This window comes from Cyprinodon variegatus, unplaced genomic scaffold (genome assembly GCF_000732505.1).
Source record: "Cyprinodon variegatus isolate N-32 unplaced genomic scaffold, C_variegatus-1.0 Scaffold125, whole genome shotgun sequence".
Classification (NCBI taxonomy): Eukaryota; Metazoa; Chordata; class Actinopteri; order Cyprinodontiformes; family Cyprinodontidae; genus Cyprinodon; species Cyprinodon variegatus.
In genome coordinates this window covers 123708-135555 of record NW_015150578.1, presented here as the reverse complement: position 1 = coordinate 135555, position 11848 = coordinate 123708, and the positions used below count along the sequence as shown (strand labels likewise).

The 11848-nt window shown below is 38.7% G+C and overlaps 1 protein-coding gene across 1 annotated transcript in view; it reads right to left on the bottom strand.

The window, feature by feature from the left end:
* The window catches only part of LOC107085457 (transcriptional activator GLI3-like), a 127603-nt gene that overhangs the window by 18086 nt on the left and 97669 nt on the right, over window positions 1-11848 (bottom strand). Inside the window, exons 6-9 of the mRNA XM_015375771.1 lie at window positions 10593-10754; window positions 5912-6116; window positions 2166-2385; window positions 232-345 (exon numbers count right to left, since the gene is read on the bottom strand). Of these exons, the coding sequence (XP_015231257.1) occupies window positions 232-345; window positions 2166-2385; window positions 5912-6116; window positions 10593-10754 (701 nt within the window). The remainder of the gene's footprint in view (window positions 1-231; window positions 346-2165; window positions 2386-5911; window positions 6117-10592; window positions 10755-11848) is intronic.

The window sequence follows — 11848 nt, the reverse complement described above, 5'->3', positions numbered from 1 at the left end:
TCAGCATTAAATAATTTGCACACATTGGACAACCCAGAACTTAAAGAAACGCTGATCTGGGTGTTCTGTTCTGGATGAATGATTAAACAATGACAGTGGAGCCAATAACGAAAGATAAATAAATTTTTATTCAAATTATACAAATTAAAATGTGGTCCATTTTATTCATGTTTTATTTACATTCATTCCATATTAAAGTTTCAGAAATGTACTTCAGTGGACAGAACCCACCTGCACGCTCACCGCTCCTGGACTCGGCAGCTCATCCTCCGGCTTCATTTTGGACCGTTTGTGATGCATTGGGTCGCCTGTGCTGCTCACAGCGGATTCGCTTGTCGGTTTGGCCTTTGGAGAAAAAAAAGACCCCAAAATGTCCAACTTTATCATTTGACCCCCTAATTGCATACTGCTAAGTATTTAAATAGTTTTACGCTTCATGGGAACATTAAAAATGCATGTGATGCTTATAAGCAAATCCAATTATTTACTTAATCAACAAGACAAAACTGGTGGGGTTGAGTCGTAATGATATCTGCAACTGAAGCTTTTAGTGGAGCAGGCGAAGAACAATGATATTCAGTGTATCATATTAGCTTCTATAATCATTGCAATTAAAGCAATCTTATGAACCAATTTCACCAATGAATGACCTGGCTTTGGCCCTGGCCTGAATATGCCTCTGGGGGATTCATGTAATACAATAAGCTTTTTGAGAGTAGAAGAATTAACACTGAACTTTTAAACATCTGGAAAACGAGAGGAGTTTTGTCTATTTTGTTCCAAAGAATGCTGGGAGACTTGACCCTACTGCTGTTTTATGTCTTCAACATGACACATTTTTGACTCGAGTTTAATATTTCGTTTAGAGACGAGAAAAAAGCTCCCGCTCCACTACCTGCACCTTTAAGCCGGACTGATATCTGCAGCAGCTCACCTGCACAAGCACATAAGTCTAGTAAGGGGAGTCAGGGTGAGGCTTTTTAGACGTAGGAACATTGTCCCAAATATTAAGCATGCAGGTGAATGCCTTGTCCCTAAGAAAATGACACCAAACTTTCTGCTGTCTAGAAAGGGAGATCAGTAGTTTAGCTCTTGATAACACTGGGGTTTTCACAAGACTCCTCATCTGTTTAGTCTTTCCAATATCGCTCACATTTGAGCTGGATTTGCTGTTCATTTCTGTGCAAAAACAAAAGAACTTACTCTGACATCAACTAATTTGATCTCAGCTTAAATCTGTAGCTGCTCATATAGAAAAGCCAAATATCTTTCGGATTAATCTAAATATTTTTTTAGGTTTTTATGTAGCAATATAGGTTTTTATTAATAGTATTATTCATTTGCTTTACCTAAAGTCAAGTGGAACCCCTAAAAATATGTTTAATTTTTTAGCCAGTTGTCCACAGTGACAAGAAGCATGTTTGGAAAGTCAAAGTAAGTCTTTCAAATCTAGAAATACTATCAAGCACAGTGGTAGCAGCATTATGCTGAGGGGTTGGTTTCATATTAAATGTATAAAAGTAAGATATCTAGAAGGTGGTATTACTTTTGTTTATTTTATTCTTGAGAAGAGTGAGTTTTGTAGAAAGGAAAAAAACAACTCAGATATCTGCACCTTTATGCTTAGCTAAAATTTGAAGCTGTTCACATGGGAGAAACCAATAGGAAAATGTGGAAAGTTTGATTGACTTATTAAACAAACATTGACAGTTTGATTGTTTCATTTTTGATCACTGGAAAATGAAATGTTTAGGAGAACAGAGAAAGGACGGCTGATAACCACTGAATATTTACTTGAAGAGCGGGCCCGCACATAACGTAAGGGTTGAGAAAAAAAATAGGGGGAAAAACCCCTTTGGATCCATCCATCCATGTCAATATTCCCCCTCTCCACATCCTTGTTCTCTCTTCAGTGATTAATGGATTCAGCAGAGGGATTCTATGCTAACAAGCCCCTGGTTGTTTGCTGCAGGCACGTTCTGGCTGTGTGCACGGCGGGCTAAAAACAAGAAACAACATGAGTAGGAAGAATGAAAGTCCCAGGAGAGGAGAGCATTGAGGGGGTGGGGTCCTGCCGGTACCCGTGTTAGCTTGGCTGATCCTCGGCTGGCATGCGGCGCTGCTATTAACGTGTGATGATGAATCACAGAGGCCACTGTCCTCACCTGTGACGAGTCGTTGGAGACGGCCGAGCGTTCATTGGAGCCCAGCCCAGGAGGAGGGATAACAGGTACGGGCCGCTGTGTGGCAAAGGGCGGCGTCGGGTGGACTAACGGCGGGCTGTGGCCGAAGGCGGAGCCCACGATCCCTGGCTGGCGGCCCATCAGCTGATGGTGGACATGTAATGCCACAGGAGTTGGAGGGTAGGCAAAGCTCAATGCCGGACTGGAGACAGCAGAGACAGAGTAAAACAACTATATGCCGAAGCAATACTTCAAACATCAATTACTGAAGCGAAGAAGCAAAGAAACCAAGTTCAAGGTATAAAGGGATTGTTCTGGATAACTTCTCATCCCTAGAGGGCAATCTGACATGAGATTGTGCAGTAATGCTGGAACCAGGGGGGCTGCTGGGAATTAAAGCTTGTTAACACAGTGAATTATCAAGCGGTTTGTGTAGGACAGTATCATTCATCCACTGGGCAAAAATAAAACAATAAACCTCTGTTAATCTGTTTTAGAGGCATGTTAAAGTTGCAACTTTCTCTTTCCTGAGCTTAGACAACCTTAAAAAATGTTTACTCTTCTTAAACCTTTTCTACATTTTGTTACATTCAATTGATAAACTGTAACATTTTTATAACAACTTTATGTCAACACAAAGTCATGTAGAATTGCAAAGGTTTTTTTTCTTTTTTTTTAATAAAATCTCAATTATCTGGGTTTTCTACTGTTACCAACCCTCTGTAAGTCCTGCAACAGCTTTGTTTATTCAGATCTAAGTCTGACCACTAACTGGGCCTTTCTAACACATTAAAATACTTTATCCTGTGGTGTAAACCAGGTGTAAACTCCAATTCTTAAGGGCAATTGTCATCTCCATGTTTAGCTGTGTCCACAGACTATGTAAACGTGTCAAGCTAATTATTATGGACACATGAGAGGGTTATATAAAAATGCGTTATAATGTTTAACAAAATTATTTAAAGAAAACTCATTATTTTCCTCCTGTTTCATTTTTAATTGCTTTGCACTGATTGGTCACCTAAAATCCTGTTTAAAGGCACTGAGGTGTTGTATTGTGACAAAACGAGACATTTTCAAGGGGCACCTGTAATTATGAAAGGCAGTATATTAATCTGCTAAACTCCGCTAACTTTGTTTATCATAAAAATCCCAGAAGCCTCCTCTGTGTATCAATCGTTAAACCGCAGATAAACACGGATCTGTGTGGCTTGGCTTCATTCATTCTGCACGCTGACAATTTGCTCTACCCACGACCCATATGTCTGCTGATCTTATTATGAGCCGAGTGGAAATCAATGGGCTGAGACACATTTGGAGGCCCATCCGCTTGTCATATCACTCATCAGTCTGTTGGCTCTGGCTATTTGGATCCTGTCATGGGGACAGTGGCTGAGCGTGGAGCATGATTGATCAGGTCCCTTTTACAGATTGCTGATCAATGGCTGAGGGTAGGGCAATAGATCTTTCCTTTTTCCTCACTTTTCTTCTGCTTTGCTTTGCCTCTCTTCCGGTACCGGCGCATGATGTATGTGATGTTTCCCCAAGATGTGCTGCATGACTGACACAAGCCGCCTGGGAAGCTGGCCGACTGGCTGGCTGGGAGATCGTCACCCACGCAATCAGGGTTTGACACGAAAGCACACACTACCACTCATTTGTTCCAAATGCCCAAAGTATTATGCTATACAAAAGGAAACAAACACTTTCCTTTCTGCTGCAATGATAAACATACGAGGAGGATTAATGTGTTTTTTGTTATTTGGTAAAAAGTTAATGTCACCATTAACAGCTGATAGGAGAAACTTTGCTGTTAAAGCTCAATCTGGATTAGATAAACATTTTTTACTTGCTAAAGCAAACAATTAGTGTAAAAAAGGTATCTATTACATTTTCCAAAAAAGTTTAAAAAAAAACCACAGGACTTTGTTTCCAAGTTTGAAGACGTTTCGCTTTCCATCCAGGAAGCTTTTTCAATTCAAAATGTCTGGATTAGCATTGAGTTCTAAGCTTTATAGAGTAAAGCTAGGAAAGTAAGAGGGGGCAGACTCAGGTTTCAGCTCCCAAAAACCAACAATGTAGCGATAGAGTTGATTCCTTGTCGCTATCATAATTCTCATCGCCATGCAGGGGACCAAGACATCTCACCTGGTCAGCCAGGACAACAATGCCCCTAACGACATCCCTTTTCAGAGGCATAGGCCAGTATCGGGTATTGTAGGCTAACATTGACCTCAACAACTCCCCATTACTAAGGAGGCGACCTGTTCTTCCGGTTCAATTTGCATGTTTTCTAAGCCAACACAAGGCTTTGTTGGTCTACTCTATAAAGCATTAAACTCAACGCTAATTCTGACATTTTGAATGGAAAAAGCTTCCTGGATGGGAAGTGAAACATCTTCAAACTTGGAAAACAAAGTCCACTAGATTGTTTTTTTTTTTAGTTTTTTTTTTTTTTACTTTTTTAGAATTACTATGACCCGAATGACTGAGACTCTTCACCAGCATCTATTAGGTTTCACTTTCTTCAAATTCAGAAAGTTGTGCACTTAATTTGAAGAATACTATTTAAACTAAATGGCTACTTTTCAGGATCCTCTTTCGAAGTTAAGACCTTAACTTCTGCTGAAGTTAAGGCGCATTTTGGCCCCATCAGGTCAACCCTGCTCATGCATATTTCCACATCTATATACTAATATTCTATGGAATTGAGATCAAGGTTTTATAATGGCCTCACAAAAATATTGCCTTTGTTAAGTAATTTGAAGCCTTAACTCATTCAGGCTGAACTCCAAGGTCTAATTATTTGAGATATTGTCTTAATATTTTAGGTTTTCCTTCCTAATGTTTTTTTATAATTTATAAAAGTGTACAATTTAATACTAAAGGAAACCCCAAAACAACAATGTTTCCACTGTTGTATTTTGTATCTATGCTTATTACAGTAAAAACACTTCAGTCGTTACTCATTCTGATAACAGCATGCATCTCTAAAGATCTGTTTTTTCCTGGTTTCATTTGCCACCTGTAATCTGCCTTTTCTTAATGTCATTTGGGTGTAATGGATTCTTCTGCACTGAGTGGAATCGCAGCCCACATAGATACAGGACTCTTTCCACAGTGGACAATGACCCTCAAAAGTTTTTGGCTTTGTTTTATAATTGATGCACCAAATTAAAATCAAGACACATCAATCTATAAGACACAGCCTGTCTATTGGTGGCTGGACATTCATGTGGTCTTTATATACCTGCATATATCTGATCTGAATAAAATGATGCGCCTCCTTGCATTTAGGGGTTTTTCTCAAGTCTCTAATAAACTGGTTGAACATTTCCTCAGTCACAAAAGGTGCATTGAATTTGAGTTTTTTCCCAAAATTCCAGTTTATCTATAGATGAACTATTCTAAAGTATGTTAACTTTTGACTTTAGAGAAAAAAGTAAAAAAAAAAAAAACATTTCCTTAATTTTTCAGATATCTATCAATTAGAACTAGTTTTGGAGATCATAAGTGACAGGAGGGGAAGTAACTTGACAAGTCAAACATAGATTTCCGTCCATTACAGTGTAAAAAAAACAAAAAAAAAACAGCCTTAATCTAAAGATGTAATTAGGCCAATGTTATCCAATTGCTTTCTTGCTCTGGCTTCTGACTTTCACAATCTTTTTTAAAAATAATCTTCCAATGTCTGAAATGGTTCATTCCTATTTTTTCCAGTCTGTTACCTGATTGCTCTGGCGGAGAGATGACCGTAGGAGCCGCTGGTGGAGGAGCTGGAGCGGGAGCTGTTCATCAGTGTGGTTACTATGGCGTTTGGAGAGTTGCGGATCATGGTCTGTAGGTCGAGGCTGTGCTCGGAGAGTGGTGAGATGGTCAGGGGTCGCTTCCTGTTGGGTCGTGCTGGAAGTCTAGGGCTTGGGAAACGGGAATCTAGAGGACAAGGACAGAGATAGAACTGAACAAACTGCTTAAAGCTCTCAGTTTACCCCTGTTTTCCAGCTCTTATCAGATGTTTCAGGGTAAGAGAATCAGCTAGATCCTAAAAACACCAATCAAAAAGAGCATTTGACGGTTCACACATGAATTTCTGTTTAAACTCTAACCTAATCAAACCCTAACAGATGACATTTTTGTCAATCATCAGACAAAAGGCCCATCTCAATGAGTGTTCAGCTGTCACTTGATGCACTGCTTGCATTTCATCCAAGAGAAAACATGTCTTTTATGTTGGAGAAATGCTCTGACTGTGTATGGTAATATTTCATCAAGTCCAATTTGACTCGTTATTCATTTGCAGTCAGTGTTGACTGGAAATACCAAAGAGGGGTTTGAAAAGGTAAAAGGCGGAAACGACGCAACCATTCTCTCTGCGCACACAATGAGCCACGGGGAGAGATTAAAACATGACTTTTGTTGTCTTTTCACACTAAGATGTCACAAAACAAGACAGAGAGAGAGAGAAAAAAAATGGAAGGAGGGGACAAAAAGGCAGCGCTCAGGGGATGTCGCGCTTTGTGCCTCAACTGACACAATGACTTTGTGACTCAAGACTAGGAAATAAAACATTTCGAGTTATTTCATAAAGGCAAACAAAACCAATAACCCCCCTCTTTCATATTTACTACCCCCTCAATCCATCCATCTCCCTAAAACGTAAATGCTCTATCTCTGGTTTGACACATTCAGCGATTACGGAGCGCTCCTTTCACATGGTAATCAGAGAGTGTGTTGTTGTGCTTGTGTGTGTGTGAGGTGGCATTCTGGCATGCAAAGGCCTGAGCTGCATCTAAGGCATTGGGGCTTTATGGAAAGCAACACTGTCTGTACATTTTATTGTATGTATGAAGGATCTAGCCTATGAGAGAACACAATGTAGTTTGTCACATGGGATCCCTTGACAGGTTTTTTTTTGCTTGTTTTCACCCATTCAACAACTGAAACTAGATATCTATTCCCCCTTCAAAAAACTCTGTTTATACATTTGATTTAGACAAATCTGACACGTTAAGCAAGCTGCATCCACTTGTGGAAAACTGGAGGTTGGTGGAGAGAGAGACAGAGAGCCTTGCTTAGGAGAAGGGGGCCTGCAAAGCCTCATGGGACCAGTGTTTATTAATGCACAGCCCAAATGATAAATCGGCCAACCGGGGAGAAAGAGAAGGAAGCGTCCTGGCTCAGAGCAGGACTGTCCCTCTAATTTCCTCTTGATTTATGGACGGGATGGCTGGTTACTCGTCGCGTCATTAATTTCGAGTGGCCGGGGAGGTTTTCGGATGGGCCAGACTGACGGCGGTGGAAATAAAAGTTGGTTCCAAAACTGGGGTTGAACTCTCAGCGACCCACCTGGGAGTGGGATGAGGGACTATAACAAATACATTCTACTTTGTGGAGTGTAAAAATGGATCATGGAGATGGAAGCAAAGTACAATGACTATTGTTTAAAAAAATCAACAAGGTTCTAGTCCTGTAAGAAGCAATGTCTTAACAGAAAGAACACTTGTACCAAAAGGGAATTTTCTTTTTTTTTTTTTGTTAATTCAGCTCAAAATAAGCAGACTACGGAAGCCTGGAAAGGCAATTTAATACGATTTTATTATTAATCTAAGGAGAAGTTTCTATTGAACTTCGATAAAGTCAAAAAGTGTGATTTTTCAACTATGAAAACCTTCTGCCGTTTTACTTTTTTATTTAAGCAAGTAGTTTATTATAAATGGAAGGTGATATTTTTTGCTCTGCATACCTATTTTCTAACTCTTGCCAAAAGTTTATTGTCATATTGACTGTTGAAGCTTTCCAAAGTTGTCATAACAATAAAGAATTAACATTAGAAAAGTTTTAGTTTTTTTGGAGTTTAGTAAATCTCACTTTCTTATGGTTTTAAAATCGCAGTAGCATGATTTAAGATATTTTTTTCTGAGATATTAATCATATCTGGGACTTTTTTGCCTTGAAAGATAAGTGATGACTTAAAACTAAACACCAGTGTCAGTTTTATCATGTTTAGGTCTTTAGAGGGTACTGGTGATATTTTTTTTCCTTTTAGCTCCCTTTATTTAAGTTGTGATTTTCTCTTTTTTGTTTATTTGCCATCCAATTGTTTTTATGAGTGCAAGGTTAAACCTTGCACTCATAAAAACAATTAAATCAATAATTTAATTGTTTTTAGTTATTGGAGAATCTGTTAAGATGATGAGAAAAAGGAACTTTAAAAGACATTTCATTGGTTTTATTATTTTTTTTTTTTGCCAATTCAAGTTTTCTATTAAATCAAATTGTATGTAGCTCTTTAACGTAGTTATAGACTAATAAACTATAAAAGGAAATGTTTCTACCTTATGAATAATTCATAAAAACAGCTTTAACATCGTAGATTAGGTTTGTTTATAGTTTTAATGCTATTATGTTTTTACATGTTTTTTGTCTAAATAAAGCAGCAGCAGCATTTAAACCCTAAAGTTAACCTGTTTATGCAAACAGTTTTCTATTAACTGAAAAAACAGCACATAGATTGTTAATAGAAGCACCAAACACACATTATAGTGCAGCGTATACCTCAGTCAGAGTGATCTATGAGAGCTATGATGCTAATTAGGCAGTACTAACGGAGACAATAGACCATTAAAGCACAAATAGGCAGGACAGGCCTATTGTTTCATTAGCAGAACTCGCTCTGAAGGTAATTACACTCATCTGGAATAGACTAAAATAGCTTCATGGTAGCCCAGATTATCAGCGAAAGCCTCTTGATAGACTTCCCGCTTTCCAAAATCCGCCAAAGCTTTAAAGTGTTAATTTTTTTTCCCTGGCGCAGGAACACACATCGCCTGAACGTGATGAGTTATTACCAGCAATGATCACAGGCAATTTTTTTCCCCCTTATAGTGAGGAGCCACGCATCTCCACTTAAATGTGGCCTTAATTGTTTTGTTTTAGTCTATTAATCTTTAAAAAGTGACACAGAAGAAAGGATTTCCTCCCAGTGATGAATGGTGGGACATTCCAATTCCCACTTAATAGCAATTAATTTTCTGATACCCGCACAAGTTTGGCTAGTTTTAATTAGTTTGTTCGGAGGAAGAGCAGGGGGAAGTTCACCCCGGATTTCCATGAAAGCAGAGTGTGTCTGACTAAATACGTTCCCATCAAAGGGAGCGGGGTGAGGCTGTCTGACCTTCCTAAGATTCAGTGTGCTTTTAATTTCCTATTTACACTTTAAAATAACTCATTAGCATAAGTCCTTTGCGCACAGTCCTGAGCCCGCCACATTAAGACAATGGCTTATTTAAATCACGTCAAAGTAAAGTCCCAGAATTCTCCTCAATGCTGCAGAGGCGTACCTGGGTCTACGTATATACATGACAGCGCACTTGTGAGGGTTGAATTCCCGCAGGGGGCCACCCACACTTTACTGAGATGTTTTGCACTCATAAGATGGAAAGATGAGAACTCGGCAGGGATGGATGTGTTTCGTCTTTTGCATCAATTGGTATTTAACAATTCAGGAATATCTATAGTAAAAGGCTATAATATTGCAAAAGTTTTATGTCACTCTTGGCCTGGAACGATCCAAATTTTATGCAAGGGGAGAACATGTGAAACCTTTGTCAAAGGTTCCTTGGACCCTATTCTTCCACTTACTATGTATCAGCGTTGCTCCAACTTTATTAATTAGATTACAATTATTTAATGGGAGAAGAAAAACCCACTCAAGTTTTTTTTTTCTTTAAATATATCTAAATTTGTAAAAAGATTTTATTAACTGACAAATATTTAATAATTTCAGTCCAATCTCAGCCACTTTCTAAAATCGAATTGAAAAGAGATGCATCTAAATTAGTGATGATCTTGACTACCAAAGCATAGCTACCTGACTAGATGTAAATAGCAGAAGACACTGGACAAAAGTCTGAGTTTACCTTTCCACAATGCAAAAAGATGTTTTGGGCAAAAAGCTGAAGAAATATATTTTTTTAATAAAGTTCTATAAAAGTTGATATTTCAGATACATGGTTTTAAGAGCAATGATAACTCTCTTACAGAATAATCTTAATCAATGAAACATATATATATCTCAAAATCTCTGTTTTATTTATATTTTGCTTTGAACAAGTCCAATTTTCTTCCATTCCTTTCTAGGGGAGTTGACTAATTGCTTGTCCGACTTTCTGAACCTCTCTAAATTGATCTTGTCTGACCTTTTGCTAAGTTTTCAGCACTAGTTTTATACCTGAATGGTTCATATTTCAGAGGGAAATGGCCAAAGTCTAAAGAAAGATTTCTTAGAAGCAGACAAATTATTCATCAAGTTCAAACCAAGTTCAAAAGAACTTTATTAGAGGCCTAGCCTCCTCCTCCGCTCTTGGAGTATTCGTATCCAAACACAGTCTAAGGTCAGTGCAGACTTACTCTCCATAGCCTGCAGGTACTCCATGTGCAGGGCACTGGCGCTGCTCGCCCCGGCTGGAGACGCCACAGTCGGGAGAAGGTCTGTGGTATACGGGCTGCGGTGGCCCGCCAGCAGAGCCATCTGGTGGTAGTACTCGGCTGTGGTCAGACTGGTGTGAGCTGCTGAGGCAGGAGGAGAAAAGAAGTTCAAATTAGCAAAAGAGGAACAACTTATCATTTAGAAGGAAGCTGGTGAGAAAGAGAGAAAACAATTGATTTGATTTATCATGCAGAGAGAGAACACCGACAAAAAGAACACCTGCACTGCATTAGAGAACTTGCACTCATTTACTTCAGATGATAATCAGCTCAGCAGAACAGTAATGAGCACATTAGCAAACACCAAAACAGCTGCACAGGGAGCATCATGAAGTGGAGAGCCTCACTGGGGATTCCTGCTGGTTCACAGATTACAGTGAGTGTGCAACTGTAGAACAACTTCATGGATCGTGAAGCCATTTTTTTCACTTTGAAAATGTTTTATAAAATTATTGAACTTTCTTTTTCAGACATTGCCAAACTTCCAAGTATTTTATGACCTATAGACTAATTCGATCAAAATAGTACCTTCATACTAAAGAGGAGCATTTAAATAGTTTGATCCCTTGTGGCAATAGGATTCAGAGGTCTGTACTTTTAACTGAGTCATTCTAACACGTCAATATTTTTACTCAAGCCTTTTTATTATAATTTGGTCGTATGTTTTATTTCAAGTGTCTATTTCCTCTTAGATGACCTTTTTTTCACCCATCCTTCCATTAACTCTTACCAGCTTTCCTGTCCCTGCTAAAGAAAAAATTCCCAGAGTATTACGCTGCCACCACCATGTTTCAACATGTAAATGTAATGAATTAAATGTGATTTCATGTAACAAATGCAGCTTCTTCCACATTTTTACTGTGTTCCTTATAAGGCTTGTTACAAACTGAAAATTAATCTTGTAAAAAACTTTAATTTGTGCACGGTTTCCATAGGGGAGAGTTGAACAGAAAGTATATAAAAATGGTCTGAGGTAAGGACTGTTGATAAACCAATACATCGACCGGCTGATAGTTTGTTTGGGCCAATTCATAAGTGCATTCAGCAGCCATGTTGCGTGCATGCATTTCCACTTCTCTCTATTTAAAGGAATAGTACACCCAAAACATGATTAGCCTTCATTTTCTACTCACCCCCATGCTGAACAACACTCTGGAGTACTTTTTTGATATCTCAAA